Source organism: Rhea americana, unplaced genomic scaffold, assembly GCF_003343005.1.
Source record: "Rhea americana isolate MKP2758 unplaced genomic scaffold, rheAme1 scaffold_35, whole genome shotgun sequence".
NCBI lineage: Eukaryota > Metazoa > Chordata > Aves > Rheiformes > Rheidae > Rhea > Rhea americana.
In genome coordinates, this window is record NW_028186479.1 from 5,750,156 (window position 1) to 5,765,697 (window position 15,542).

The window sequence follows — 15,542 nt, forward strand, 5'->3', positions numbered from 1 at the left end:
CGGCCCGCAGCCCGCGCTGCTTTGCGGTGCCGGCGCCAGGTGCCAGCCCCGAGCCGCCCGGCCCTGTGACGGCGGGGCCTTAGCSATAAAAACCCCTCTGGATCCGCAGACGAAGGGTGCCCAGCCTCTTCTTCTTTTCGTTTTTTTTTTTTTCCTCCCTTCCTCCCCCTGCCAAGAAGGGTTTTACTGCCAGTAGGTTTTTTGTGCCGTGTCACAGCGAAACRGTTAGACTGCAAGGGAAGCTTCAGAGCTGGTAGCTCAGCTGATGCCTGACAATTGGCCGTAGCGTGTATTTCAGAACGAGTTTTGAGAAATACTGTTATGTTTCCTAWCATCGTTTGACTCGGGGAGCTTGATACCTACAGTAGCTTTCTAAAGCRATCAAAGTCGGTAATAAAATTTCAGTGACTTTTTTTCTCATTTTCTTATAATATCTCGTTTTACTGAAACTTGTACAAAAGTTAGAAATAAAGATCATAAACATGGAKGGTATTTTGGTTTGGAAAATATAGTGTTGCCTTAGAGGAGGTGGTGCAAGACATTAAAAACATTTTAGAGCTGTAGAGTTCCATTCTTTGCAAAAGACTTAGTCTTCAGCAACCAGATCGATACCATGCACTTTCCACTTACATGGTTACTCTAAAGCAGGTCATAGTAAAAGTTCTCTTGCTTGAAGCTGGTAATGTAGGATGCGTAGGATAATGTTGTCCTAGGACAGTTTTCTTAAAAGAAGTTGTTTCCCCATCTGTTGAGCAGGAAGGAGATCATACCATTAGCAGGCCTTAGGGTCCTCATGTTCCAAGTAGGAGAACTGCACTTTGTGTAGAGTGTAGGAAATATGTAGACTATTAATTGGGTTGTGTGTATCTTAAAGCTGGGCCTAGAAGCATAAGAGKACTAATCTGTTCTGGCCCATTTTTGGCCTACTTTAATAACCCTTGGATCTACTGCTGATTAAGCAGTAGGACAAAACTGGCTCCAGTTGGGTGGGTCCCTCTTTCCCCAAACATTTTATCAAACTCAGTTTTAAGACTTGCAGGAACACTCTCCAAAGACTAGTTTTCTACTGGTTTTGTACACTGAGTTTGCTGTATTTGTGAAACTAACTTTTTTATTAGAACRTGTCTTTCATAAAATCACTATTTAAAAACATAAGGCTATAAATATTGTGAACTTGAAAAAGTCAAATGTAAAAATATTAATCTTTGTCATAAATCCACTGCAAGCTGCTCTTATATATTGGAATATTCCTTACTGTTTGGCTCAYAGGAAGTAGGTGACTGAGAAAGTAAAGCTAAAGCTTCCGTGTGCATCCAAGCTGTCATAAACATTCACTGTCAGTGAGACCTTATTTCCTTACTCTTGACTGCATGATCCTGTTCTCTACTCTCTGATTTCTCTCAACTTTTCTCTGGCGTATTCCTGAGTTCATTTGTTTTTCTTTCACTTGAGTGATTTTTTTTCTTTTTTTCCTGAGGCATTTTTTAGCTGTTCAGAGGGTTAAAATTAGCTCACAAGTACATTGTATATGGAATACAGTAAGTTAAGGGAGGGATAAGCTTGTCCCTGTTGGCAATAGTGCACAAAAACCAATTTGCTTTTGAACTGCGGCTTTTCTCTTTGTATTTATTACCTTTGCTCTGTCCTCCATTGTGCTTTTGGTGTAAAGATGGGAACAAGTTATAATACAGTTTTTTTCTTTTCTTACAGGAAGAGGATGATTGGAAAGAGTTTGAGCAGAAGGAGGAAATTGATTATAGTGGTCTTAGAGTTCAGTCCATGCAAATAAGGTACTATTTTTGTTTGTTTTACTTCCCAGAATAACAGTCATTAATTCTAAAAGTAGTTTCTTTCTTGGAGATCTACCTCCATGGTGTCCAACTAAATAGAAGTTTGTATGTTTCTGCCAATATAGAACTGTTTGCTGCAAGGTAACTGAAGTTTGACAGTTGTCTGCAGATGTTCTTATTTCCCAAATCTCTCATGTTGGTATTTTTGCTCACTTGTGTGCTCTTGTGCTCACACACATGCATTTTATGTGTGTGTGTGTGTTTGTGCATGTGTGTATTTTGGGGGGAGAGCAGAGGGGCATTTACCACTCTTTTACAAATGCTTCACACTTCTGATCATAAAGATAGGAAATTGGAAATTTGCCTATGAGAAAAGTGCAGGGTGGTAATGCCTTCCAAATCACTGGATTGCTTTAAGGAGACGTGATTCAATCTACTCAGCATCTCAGTTGGGGGAGTAAGTGCCTGAATAGTTGCATTTTTATTTCAGGAGTGTGAAAGTATAGTTGGTAAAACTAGTGTCCTTTGACAAGAACCCTTAGGACTGCATTTATGAGTTTTTTCCAGAGTAGCGTAACAGTTRGAAAGACATGCCTGCCTCAGGAAGTCTCTTTGCTGAAAATAGCTGGACACTGAGAGCACAAAGGGGAGGGGGGGAAGATTATATGTTTTCTCTGTTCTTGTTGTTYTGTAGACATCTGCTTATGATTGTACTTTAAAATAGGGTAACGATGTGTTTGTGCCCCTAATCCAGCTTCATATGATTGTTTTTACACTATCAAAGGCTGTTGTTACCGAAGGCCATTTAGTTTTCAGAAATGACAGGGAGTTTTTTGATAAGACTGTTCCAATTATTACTTTTCCAAAAAGCTTACCATTCTTGATTAGTAGGATTTGGTGTTGTATGATCTTCTGTATTCAGACATGCTGCTGCTYTTCTGATGAATGTTTTGAGTTTTTTAACTAGACTGTCCTGTACATCCTGATCCTCTGTGTATATCCTAGTATACCACATAGCTTTCTAGGTTAGCTGTCACTGGCTAATTATTTTTGAGCGTGTGACTATTTTTATTAGGAGTGAAGGAAAAGCTTTGATGACTCCTAAGCAAAAGCTTGACAGTATCTTCTATTTAGACTATTTTATCTTTAAAAAGTGTATGATACTTTTCTCTCTAATCTTGGATGACTGTTCAAAAAATAAATGAATAAATCTCAGTAGGTCATATTTGCATATTGGTAAAAGTTTTTTCAGGTAGCAGTGGAAACAAGGAAAAGGGACTTAGAATATGCTTTCTGTTGCTACTTTTTTTTACAATTTCTTCCTCTTGACTGCTGCAAATTGTGCAAGAAGAAAGCGTAGTCCTTTACTGCTTTCTCTGCTTATCTTAGCACACTTTCATAATATGTGATTGTGCTAGTACTAAAAAACTTCTAAGTTCAAAATAATAATTTACTTGGCTGCTTAGTATAATTTGAACTTGACCTTTTTTTCCCCTCATTTTTCATTTTATTCACTAAATTATGTAGCACTGTGACAAAATTGTTTTGAGGGAAGCGGTAGTATGGTGATTACAGGAATAAGATAGTCTGATTAAATCTAACATTTTCTGTGCAGTAGCTATGAAGTCTCTTCTTGGTGACTGTGTAATCTCTGGCAAGTTTTTGASCTCTGTTTGTAAAGTGTTGCTTACCATTTCTCTTTCATAGTGAAAAAGAAGATGATGAAAGTGAAAAAAGAGAAGAACCAGGTGACAACTGGGAGGAAGCTGGAGGTGGTGTGGACAAATCATCTGGTCCTTGGAACAAGTCAGCTCCTGCACCAGCACCTGTTGTTGAAACAATTGGTAAATTTAAATTGGGAGGGGTTTCTTTAGTCAGAAGATTTGTATCTGGTTGAATTTCAGTTATTCGGAGGCAACTATCCTGTCCTGACACCTCATGAGATACAATGGCTTGCTTTGCATACTTAGAAGCAAATAAGAAATTCTTCTTTTGAAGAGATCTGAGGAACTGAATTGATAGTGCTGTCAGATGAGCATACATGAGGGGTTTGGGGGATTTTTTTTAGCCTTCAAAAGTAGAAAAAATAATCCCTTCTTTGAATGAGATCCGTATACTTTGCTATCTGCAAAGAATCTGTTGAAATGTTTCTGTTGTTACAAAAACTGCTTTGACAGTAAGCTGGAGTTCAGTCACTGTCTGATGTCTAATATGGTGTTTGCTAAGCAGGATTCAATAATTGGTACTTTTTTTTTTCTCTTTTCAAGTCGATTGTGGGTTACAGGAAATATGGTATTGCAAAAAGAGGCTTTTCTTAACAGGGACAGAGCTTCAGGTTTGGTTAAATACGATTTCATAATATTAGTGGAGATAAACTATTTAGGTAGCAATGGTCTGAGTTCAGACAACTTCCTTCTGTTGAGCAGTTCATTGAAAAGGGAGCTACTATGTTTTCTGTCTCTTGTTTTTACAAATGAAGTCCTCATGCAAAGTTAATAAGTACATTATTTTTTCATTAATCAGTGTTACTTCAYTGTAGATTATTGCGTTAAGTATGAACTACTTGAGTATTCTCTTCTACATCTGTGGAGGTGCTGGAAATGAGRTTTGACAAATACAAAATTACATGTTAGAACTTCAAATTTGAAGGCAAGCTATTAATAAATTGCAAACAAGATGTAGGAAGTTTTGTTCAGTGGTTCTAATGCTCTGAATTACGTGAGGCACTACAATCAAGCCACACTTTAATTTGACTAATAAGCAGGTTTTAAATTATATGACACCTGACTTCTGGACTTGTTTAATATGTTTGCCTCCAGAGTATTAGAAGGTGCAAAAACATACTAGTCCTAATATTTTTATCTTTTTCTTGATCTRTGCCTTTTGGGGACTGAATGCAAACTTAGTTACTTGTCTAAAATTCATTCTTATAAATAGTTACGGAAGCCCCAGAACCAGTGCAAACCGGTGGTGTATACAGGCCGCCTGGTGCCAGAGAGGGCAGGCCACGGAGAGCACAGCAAGGACCACCAGAAATCTATAGTGATACGCAGTTTCCATCACTGCAATCCACTGCCAAGCTTGTAGACAGTAGAAAGTAAGTACATTTTATTAATCCCCTAACAGATATTTTAACTGTGTTTTCTGAGTTCTTGTTTTATAGTGATTAAGCCAGTAGCTTTCTCCATAGGAAAGGARTAGCTGAGAGAAATTGTTCTCTATCTGGCAAAGAGATGGGAGAGGTCTTAACTGTGTTTTCCAGCTCTGGAGGGCTTGAAAGCAGTTTTGTGGGAAATAACCCAGTGAGATAGCCAGACAAGAGTGACAGTTATGTTATCCATCTAATTGACTTACTGAAGGATTTTTCCTGATCTGGAGTGTTTCTGCTCTTGATAAAGTGCTGAGACACCAGCTATGGTGAGTCTCTGTGCTGTTTACCCATCAGTAGAAATGAACAGAATATTTGAGTATGCTGCCTTCTCATTAGAAATGTGAAGGTGGCTTAAGTGGAAGAATGTGATTTAATACAAACATAAGTTCAAAAACTTGCTATTTGAGCCCTGGGTTGGAAAGATGAGTCCTCCARTTTTACTGAAACCTGTTGTATTTTGTTGTGTTCAAGACTTTAATCTCTCACTGCCTGAGAGTCTTGATTTTTTTTTTTTTTTTCCCCATGGTCTCATTCCCTGCAGAAGGGATAGCTAGGCTAATACCTAAATCACTTGTCTTTTTTGATTTCTCAGTGTGTTATTGACTGACACAGCCTAGCAGAAGCTTTGGATTTTTTCTTTCTATTGCTGGTCTAGTTCTGTCTCTCTGGTAAATGAGACATGCTGTCATTGATCCTTTAGGGCTTGAATGATGTATATTGGGCTAGGATGAAAATCTCTGAATGCTGTTCTGACATAGCACATTAAGTGTGGTACACTCAGTTACATATATTCTTCTGATTACTGGTCAGCWTTCTACAAAGTGAATAGACTTTTCTAACACCTATTTTGAGAATGTTAATATTGAAATTTAGAATATAATCTGAATTGTACAGGAAGATGAGCTTGATTGTGGCGAATGGTTTTTACAAGATTTGCTTGGGAATATTTGGCTGTCCTGTTAAAACTCTAGACCTTCATGTTCTGTGTTTGTAGTAAAAATGTTTTTGTTGGGATGGGGTGGAAATCTATTAGAAATTCACAAGTCACAAGCTAGTGATAAGATATTTACTGATTACATTTATTTTCCCTTAGGGATAAAGAAATGGAGAAGAGCTTTGAAGTAGTAAAACACAAAACTAGAGGTAGGGATGAGGTCTCAAAAAACCAGGCACTTAAACTTCAGCTAGACAACCAGTATGCTGTGCTTGGGGATCAGTAGAGCTGCATACACATTACAATTAAGGAATGCTTTTTTGGTAACACTTCTGCTAAGGTAACTAAACTACAGCTAACGGCTATGATGAACATGCCACCTTATTTCTGCTGGATCTACTGCAGCAAGTGCAGACTACTTTGAAGTAAGTGATTGGTTCTCCTGCACTCTGAAGCATAATATGTTACAACTTCTCCATTGGATATGGGGCAAATTAATGTAAATGATTGAACAAGAGTCATCAGTGTTCTTTAATTGCTCAAAGATACCTACAGCCAGTGGTCATTTCAAAATCTTTTTATGTTCAGATACTGAGCCTTCGTAAAGGTTGACTACCTCAGACTTGCTGCACTCATTGTGGACACCATGTGGATCACAACTTCTGGAAGAGAAGGTTACAGCTGTTTTAGTGGCCATCTGAAACTTGAAACCAGCTCTACTGGATTCCTGTCAGAAATCCTGCAGAAGTCAGCCATTTGGTTCCAATTTGTTATAGCAAAGATTTAAGTGACCTTAATGAGAGGAAACCTATTCTATTCCCATTCTGAGGAATCCTGTTATGTGTAGCCATAGCCTACTAGAGACTTCTGGAGCATACCTTACCACTCATACTATCCAAGCATAACACAGAGCTGTAGTTTGTTTACCTTTTTAGATAGCTGTACTGAGGTAACTGCAAAACTAATTAAAGCTCATTCAGAATCAGATTTGAGGAATGATGAGTTTGAATGGTCTGTTTGAATTAGCCATTTTCACAGTTGTATGTTTAAACATTTTTCTCTTTCCCCACAAAAATGCTTTCCTTGTTCCTGGTATCAAATTGCAGCATATTTAAATAACAATGTGAGATGTTACAGTGAAATAAGGTTCTTTTTTTTTCTTTTTTTTTCTTTTGTCCTGAGGTTGATCCTTCTTACCCTAAAGCACTAAGATATATAGAGCTTTGATTTGACACAGATATGCAGACTCCGACTATACTGTTCAGAGCTTACCTTTTTTAAAATGCAAGATACATGGCAGTAGCAATACTAGATAAAACTTACCTGTTAAAAATACATATTTGTTTAAAGGACAGTGGTTACTTTACGACCAAAATGACTTTGTATACAGAAGGATAACTAAAGCTTGGTAAGCCTTATTTGTTTGGCTACTTCTGTGAAGCATGCAGGCCGAGGCAGAAATCCTCTAAAACTCCTAAATGGTGGGTTTTTTGTTTTTTTGATTTTTTTCAAAGTCAGGAATATTAGTAATAATGAAAGGCGGTGACTTTTTTAAGTTCTTCTCATCTCTGACTTAATTTAGTGGAAGTAGGCAAAATGGCACTTACATACTAAGAGTATAGGATGTTGCCCATAGCTTTGATTCGGTGAACAAAATCTGACAAGTACCRAAAGTGTCCTGCTGTAACTATTTTTCTCTTCTCTCAACTCCTACACCAGAAGCAAAATGAAGTGGCATGCTCCAGTGCTGAGATTTCTCAGAATAGATGCCAAAAAAGAGAGTTGAGATCTATAAGAGTTGCCAATGGCAAGAAAAACAAGGGAACAAAACAAAACTTGCTTACTTGTGTGGGAGTACTGTGTATCTGTAGAAGATGAGGATAGTGCGGGAATTACATACTTGGGTTCCTGGTGACTAACTGCTGACTTGCTTTACATACACTTCTTTGAGGGCAATGGAATTTTGTTGACCTCAGTGGGCCTGGGGTTTCACCTGGTTCTTTGTGCACAGACTAAAATTGGCCTTGCCCTTGCAGAATTAACTGTCTTTAAAACTTCTGCTAGAAGCTGCTATTAAATAGAGGGCTCAAGAGACTATTCTTAAAGTCAGAGACTTCTTTTGGAAACAAAATCCCACTGAAAGACTGATACCAATAGTGTTGGACTCTGAGCCATGTATCTTCCTTGAAAACACATTGTTGCCAGCAAAACTGTTGGTTTGTCAGTAAAGACTTCTGTGGAATTCATGGTAAATGGACACGTCACTTGGTGATGTAGTARAAATGTGAAATCTTAAAACACTTTTTGTGACATTTAAAGAGATTGAGATTGTCAATGCACAYGAATCAAGTTTTTATCTACTGTATGAAGGGTAGATGAGACTGTCCATTGTACCTTCTTTATTTGAGTTTTTGGGCATGACTTCTGGCAGTTCAAGAAAACCCTGTAAACAGTTGCAAATCAAATAAAATGGAAATATACATGGATCCTGGAGTCTAATGAATCTTTACCTTTAGTTCTAGTTTATGACCGTGCAACAGCTGAGCAAATGCAGACTATTTGGATTTCTTAGGGGAAGATTGTGGAGTGGGTAGTCAGCCTTATGGTCAGGTGAGCTATGTTTAACAGCTTATGGCAGTGCATATTAATGATACTTTTATACAAAGACATGTAGTTTATTACTTGTCAGCATGTTTTCTTACCACTGCAACTGTATAAGACTGTTCTGAGTCTGACTGTTTTGAATATGAATGAAGTCTTGATTTGCTTTTCACTTAGGATAGCTCTGCTGAGTTACAGGATGAAAAACTCTGGAAGGTTGCTGCTGTTCATTAGCTTTACAAGAGTCTGTCTGCTACTGATAACTAGAGGTTGTGGGACACTTTGCTTACATATATCATTCCAGTTCCTTTTTGGAAGCATAAAGGGGGAAAAAAAAAAACCCTGAAGTGCAGCAGCTTTGCATAGTACAGAATGTTTTCACAGGGAAGTTAGACACTCTTTTAGAGTGTTTTTGAATTAAATACTGGTGCCAGCAACTATCAAAATACCAGTTAYCAGTATCTTCCTTGTGGCAATTGAATGTTCTACATGCCTGATATTTTGAAAATAAGTAGTTTTTGGAAGCTCAGTATACTTTTGAAACTCTCAAGTCCAACTTTATCTGGGTAGTTGTTACATTCATTTGAGGCATGCTAAGAATGCCCATTCCATTCCTCTTAAAATGCTCATTGAAGCCTCATTCTATAAATGAAAGATTGGCAACTGTAGAGGTGAGATTCTTGATCCCAGTCCATAAAACATAATTCTGTGCCATGTCAGGTAAATTCCTATCCTGTAACATACTTTTATGGTGACTTAGTTATTAATTTTTGGTTTAAAGGTTCAGTATTATTTTCTTTGGCCTCAGATGCAAGTATAAAATTATGAAGCTGTAGTAGAGCAGCTAARTGCCCAGAGCTTACTGGAAAGGAACAATTTGAATGTGTGTTCTTGATCGTATAGTCTGTATTTAAGGAATGTTAAAATGCCAAAAATGAGGCAATTGTTACAAAATTGGACTTTCAGAATGCTGACTGTAGGCATCTGGCAGCTATGATGACTAGAGTTAATGATAAATCCAGGAGAGCCTTAAGGTCGTTTTATTATTATTGCTTCAGTTTTATCATGTTTAATCTCATCTGCCAGTGAAGAGGAATTGACAACTAAGTGACCCTCTCATGCTGCTTCAGTTTTTCTAACTTTATTTTTTCTTTGTAGCTGGCTTTACTAATAGTGTCAACCGTTCAAGGTAACTGTCTTCACAAAACTTAAGAATAAATTGAATTTGTTTTAGACTTCTGTCATCATAGGATCTTTTTTTTTTTTTGGGGGGGGGGGGTGGGTGTTGGACTGCATCTGTTTGTTTCTGGAAGTTCTTTCACCACAGCATAGCTGAGACTTCTTTGACATTTACATTACAGAAACACAGTATAAAATTAATAGGACTACACATCCTGGAATTTGCTTATCTGAGCGTWTGCGTTTTTTTTTTTCCCCTATCCTGGCTGAGTAATTTTAAACTTTCTAGTGGCTTTCTTTCAAATGCYACAGAATGGTTTCATGTGATATGAAGTTGTTTGTTTATATTCTGTAGGTAGTTACATTACTCTTTCTAATATTGAGTTAGTCAGAGAAATTAGTACCTCATTTTTCACATAATTACTTTGCTTAGAGGCCCAAGAAACTCAACTTTAACTGAAAAATCCTTACTACTAAACAAATCCTTATCGATAGCCCTGATCCAGGTTTTGCTGTCTGACAGGGGTTTCTAAACTGCCCCTTCCTGTTCTTCAGCTTTCTAATTTCACAGAACRGTTTTAATTGTAAATACATGCTTTGTTCAGGAGGTTAAGAAATGTTCTTACTTAAACTTCAGATATCTAAATTAGGTGCATATAAGGAAGAGGCCTTAACACATTTGGTGATCAGTCCTTCAGGACAAGTTTAAAAATCAGCTTGCCTGGATGAAAGTGTGATGTGAGAACTTAAAAGGTCTAGGAGATGGAAAAAGAAACGACAGCAGAGAAGAACACAGAGGAAGTTAATCCTGGTTTGGAGAAGCAGTAATGATTGTGTGTTGCATTAAAAAAAAAGAGAGAGAGAGAAAGAGAGAAAAGAGAAATGGCAAATATGCAGGTAAAACACTGGGAAGATAAGAGGGAGGGAGCAGCAAGGCCTTTTGCCAAATAATAGTGTTGAATGTACAATTTGAGGTAGGCAGGGGAGTGGAAGTTTGGAGGGGGGAAAAGTACTACAGAGAAGTACTGTACCCAGAAGTGACAGGTCCATCTGAATTTAACCAGCAAAATTATTTGAAGTTCACTAGCTGGGGAAAGCATCTTACTGGGTTTTTCCTTCCTTTTTTAAGGGGGGGGGAAATGTGTCCAGAGAGAGGGTAGAATGTCTTATTGGTACACAGCTGTCTAACCAATTCCCCAAAGAGAGAACCAAGAAAGGACAAATGATAAAAACAGACAATCTCATTATGAAGTATTTTTTTTTATTATTATTATATAAGAGCTCTTTTTACTTCTATATGACAAAAACAGAGACACTGATTTAAATTGCTTTGGGTAAGTTTCCTTTTTTGTGAAGTATCTACTGATGGTACATACATCTTGATTTTATGTTCAGTTGCTTAGAATATGTTATATAGCAAGATTACTGAAGTTCAATGCGCTGCTTAGAATATAAATATACCACAGTATTAATAAATCATGAGGAAAAAGCAGTGTAGTGGAAACTGTTACGAAAASTATCGTCTAAAATGATGTGCAGTGAAAAGAAGGATGTATGCTCTGTAGCAAGAGCATAGGACCAAGAGAGTGGGATTTTGCCTTGCTTTTTCCACTGAACTTCTATGTTAACTTCAAGTAACTGTTTCACTTTGCCTCAGTTTCCCCAGCTGTTAAAAAAATATAGTTAAAAACAAAACAAAACAAACAAAAAAACCACACCCTACCTCACAGGGTTGTTGTGAGGTTAAAGCTGTTCTTTGCCAAGTGCTGGGGCTGGGGCTGTAGAAGGACAAACTGTAAACCTTTATAAAAAGGTTTTGATATTTTAATATTACTTTGGGGAAAGCTTATTTCTGCAGAATGTAATATGCGTTCTGTTTAAGTACTACATAATTAAACTGTATGGGCAAGGGCAAAATTCAGGCCGAGAATTTCATCTGGCGTTTCCTCTTTTTGTGATCAACTGTGCAACCGGAATGGTATATGAGGTTTTTTGTTTTTATGTGGAAATACATTAAGATCAATATTGCTCTATTTTGTAAACTCCGTGACTGAAATAAAATTCTGCTCACAGTTAGTAGCCATCTCTTTCAATGTGGCTGTCTTAAAGTTTGTTCAGGTTCTGTGGACTAGTGAAGTCCACTCGTGAATAACAATCATGATTTCATCTACTTAATGTCAGGAGACCAAGTGGTCGCTTGTAGGAGGAATGTAGGTTTCTTCCCCTCTCCACGTGTAAATATGCACTCGTTTTACTGTTTATCCTCATTTAAGTTGAAGTAGCATCCAGGTACAGTGGAAGTATTGGGGTCAATTTCAAGTCTGAACTTGAAAATTTTCTAAATCTGTTTTTTAAGACAAGCTGTGGAGGAAGAAGATGAAGAAAACGAGACAAAGGGAAATAGYTGTATTTGGAGAGGTTTCTGTGGAACATTAGGATAACGAAGGGGAATGCTCAGAAGATAAAGCTGAGGGCAATAAGCAGAGGGATGGGTAGGAAGGAATAATAATGCAGAGAGCTGGTCACACTATTTACTAGTATCTGCTGCTCTTTATGTTAACTGCAGCTGGAGGAACACAAACGATTTTTATGAATATGCCGTTGTTTGTTATTGCTCTTAATTTCAAGGTTCATCCCTCAGATTTTGTAGCAGGCCTCTAAATAGAGGTAGAGAACGTGAGGGCTTGCTGGAGACAAACTGGAGCCGTGGTGGATACTGGAYGGGAAGAGTGATGAGGCCTGGCAGCTATTTTCTCTTCCAGATACTTCATCATTGCAGCACCTCTGAGGTGGTGGTGAAGATGTATCAATCGCGACAATTCTCTGTCAGAATTAATTACTGTTCAAYAAACTATTGCAGTTGCTTTATAGGAAATATTTAATTAGCTGAATGGCAAGCATTAAAGAATAATATAGAGGACATTTAACCTACGTATGGTGATGAGTGGTATTTTTCATGCAGCAATGATGTCAGCAGAKCAGCAGTTGGCTTAAAATGACCTTGAGGAATGTCCTGTTCTTGGTTGGATGAAGAAAGGGTCATAAAGTACTTTTAAGATATGTAGCATCTATTCTTTTTTTTTTCTGCCTTCAGAAATAAATTGCCTTGTTCTTACTATCTTTCTAGCTATGCAGAGCTGCTTCTGCCAGTTTCTCAGCGCTTTTCTCATATTTTTCTGATATGTCTCTTCTTAAGCTGATGATGAAACAGCAAATACTCATTAAAGACCTAAGAGAAATACATGCTGTAATATTTTCCCGTATTGTTCTGTCTTTAATACAGCCTAACATCTTATTCGCTTTCTTGACTGAAACTACACATTGAACAGATGTCTTCATCAAGCTGTCCATGGTGATGCCTAGATCGTCCCCTTGAAAGATCACAACTAATTCAGAATCCACCAGAGCATGTATGAGTGGTTTAAAGCCTTTCCAGTATTCATTGCCTTGTGTTTTCTTTCCTGTTGACATTCATTTGCCATTGATTTGCCAAGTTTACACAATTAGTTAGCTTACCCTGGCAWTCGCCATCTTCCCTAGTGCTGACACACCTAATAATTTTCTATGGGCATTAGCTTTTGCCATCCTATATACTCAAATCTTCATTTCTTGTATATAATTCACTATCCTTATCAGTGATTAGCATGGCATGCTACTATTAACTTTRATTTGACCTTTTCTATTCTATTTCTTGTCTCTTTTGTTATGTATTGAATTTTATTTCTAGCTCAGTTGTGGTAGCATTAAAGTCACTAAGTTATAACCTGCTKTATTTGAAATAATTTGCCTACAGAAACCTGTTGGTTAAAATGCTGTGGTAAGTTTTCTCTTAATAAACAAACCACTTATTTTGTATCTCTTTCAGAGTATGTACAACTGTAACAAAATGATTCAAACCATAAAAACAAGCTGATACAAGAGAACAAATGCATTGAGAAACAGGTAAAAGGTGCATGAATCTGATCTCCTACAGCCTAACTTCACTGGTTTCAGTGGAGTTACTCTTTATTTCTATCACTTGAGATCAGTTTCATTAAAACTTAATCTGAGATCATCTTGTTGGAAGATGAGCTGTAACAATCATCAAAAAGTCAAGCACAAAAAAAAGTCCCATAGCAAASTTGCTTTAAATTTCTGGGTTATTTTTCTCTTTGAATCTGGCAGAGATGAAGCAGATGCGTTATGCTGTCTCAGAAAAGCAAACAGGCTCAGGCACACTTAATCTAGCATAGCTGTAGTAATACTAGACGTTAAAATTATAATATTTGGGATGAAGGTAGGTGCAGCAACACTGGGGCCAAGCTTAGTCTTTTTTGTGGTTTGTTTCATCTCTTTGTATTCTCATCTTATACTTTAGAGATGTTACATCTGTGAATAAGATTAAGCCTTTAAGTGTTGATTGCATTTATGAATAATGCTGTGTTTATAAATGCAAAGGTGTCATAAATAGTAGGCTGTACATCCTAAAAGACTTGAGCCCTCCTTTAAGAGCTGCATTGTCTCAATATTGGACTATCACATCATGCAGACTAGCTGGATTTGGTACTAACAAGGGTATGTGGTTGAGAGAGTGTTATACCTTGGATTTTGCACTCAAATTTTATCTGTTAGCTGTTCCATCTATAGCACTTAATTGTTTTCAAATTGTTTTCAACAGAATCCTAATGTGGCTGCCAGGGATTTTTAAAGTTTGCAAATATGAACAGAGTTTTTTTTTTCTTTCTTTTTTTTTTCCCCTTTCAAAATTCATTAATTTCGGAAGTGGGGGTAGAAGGGATACAATGAGAAGCTTTACCATTTATTTGTCTGAATGCGGGACTTACTTTCTACCCTTTCCCGTTTGTCTTAAAAGATGCTCACTGATGCCAAGTTTTGCTCCTGTCCAAATCCTTGTCCCACTATATATTTACTAACCACTCAATACTTCACAGACTATTTCTTTCTGACCRAGCACTGTGTCTCTGATCTGGGAATTAGGTAAAAGGTGCCTCAAGCCACTCTGACAGTGTTTCCTAGATAATTGGCTCCGCTTATATTTTCTGCAGCTCAAAGTGCAGCAAAAATCTAGTCACTAACTCGAGCTGTGCAGTTGAAGTATTTGACCTTTCTTCACTCTCTAGTATKGCCTTGTTCTTTTGTTCAGCTGCATTATTACCATGCCAAGGATCTCCAGTCAGGTACCTGGACCCGATCCTGCCAAGCTCAGCATCCCATCCTTCCCCAGYAGGTCACAGTTCTTTGAGCAAGAACAGGCCACTACTGTGTTTCTTCAGTCAGGGATTTAGCTTCACACACACGGCCTCATTTCTGTTCCAAAATGCCTGGCAAATAAATATGATTGATAACCCTTTATTTCTGAAGTACAGTAGTTTACTATATTTAAACCTAGATCCTCAAAAGCTGCTTGAGTGTCTGATTCCAACTGGCTTTGAGCACCTTGGGCTTAATACAGCAAAATGGAAGGAGTGGCAGTGGTCACAGTACATGACAGTTCAGTAGTAGAACTCTTCATAGTAACCTGTTAGCTCAAACACAAAAGCTTATGATTTAGACAGCAGCATTGGCCTGACCTATAAGAAATTGTTTTAATGAATATGAGATGACTGAAGGAAGAGCAATAAGCAGCCAGATGGGTAGAGCTGGAGGAGATAATGTAAATGCTCTATACTCTCTACTTTATAAATGGAATTTGCTTTCAGTGATCTATACTGGAATGCCTCACTCTGAAAGTTAACGGAGGAAGTGATGACAAAGCCACTGGAATGCTTACAGCAGTAGGAGAGCACAATGTTGTCTGTCTGTGTGGGAAAATGCATGGCCAGGAGCCCATTCAGCACAGCAGAAACTGTTTCAGTGAAGTGGAATATATAGTATGATCTATTTCTGA

General features: G+C 37.6%; 1 protein-coding gene across 1 annotated transcript in view; it reads left to right on the forward strand.

The window, feature by feature from the left end:
* Positions 1 to 8,361, forward strand: part of CDV3 (CDV3 homolog) — a 10,627-nt gene extending 2,266 nt beyond the window's left edge. The window contains exons 3-6 of the mRNA XM_085311749.1: positions 1,692 to 1,790; positions 3,498 to 3,634; positions 4,728 to 4,887; positions 6,035 to 8,361. Coding sequence (XP_085167875.1) covers positions 1,692 to 1,790; positions 3,498 to 3,634; positions 4,728 to 4,887; positions 6,035 to 6,161 — 523 coding nt within the window. The 3' untranslated portion in view covers positions 6,162 to 8,361. The remainder of the gene's footprint in view (positions 1 to 1,691; positions 1,791 to 3,497; positions 3,635 to 4,727; positions 4,888 to 6,034) is intronic.
* Positions 8,362 to 15,542: the final 7,181 nt, after the last annotated feature.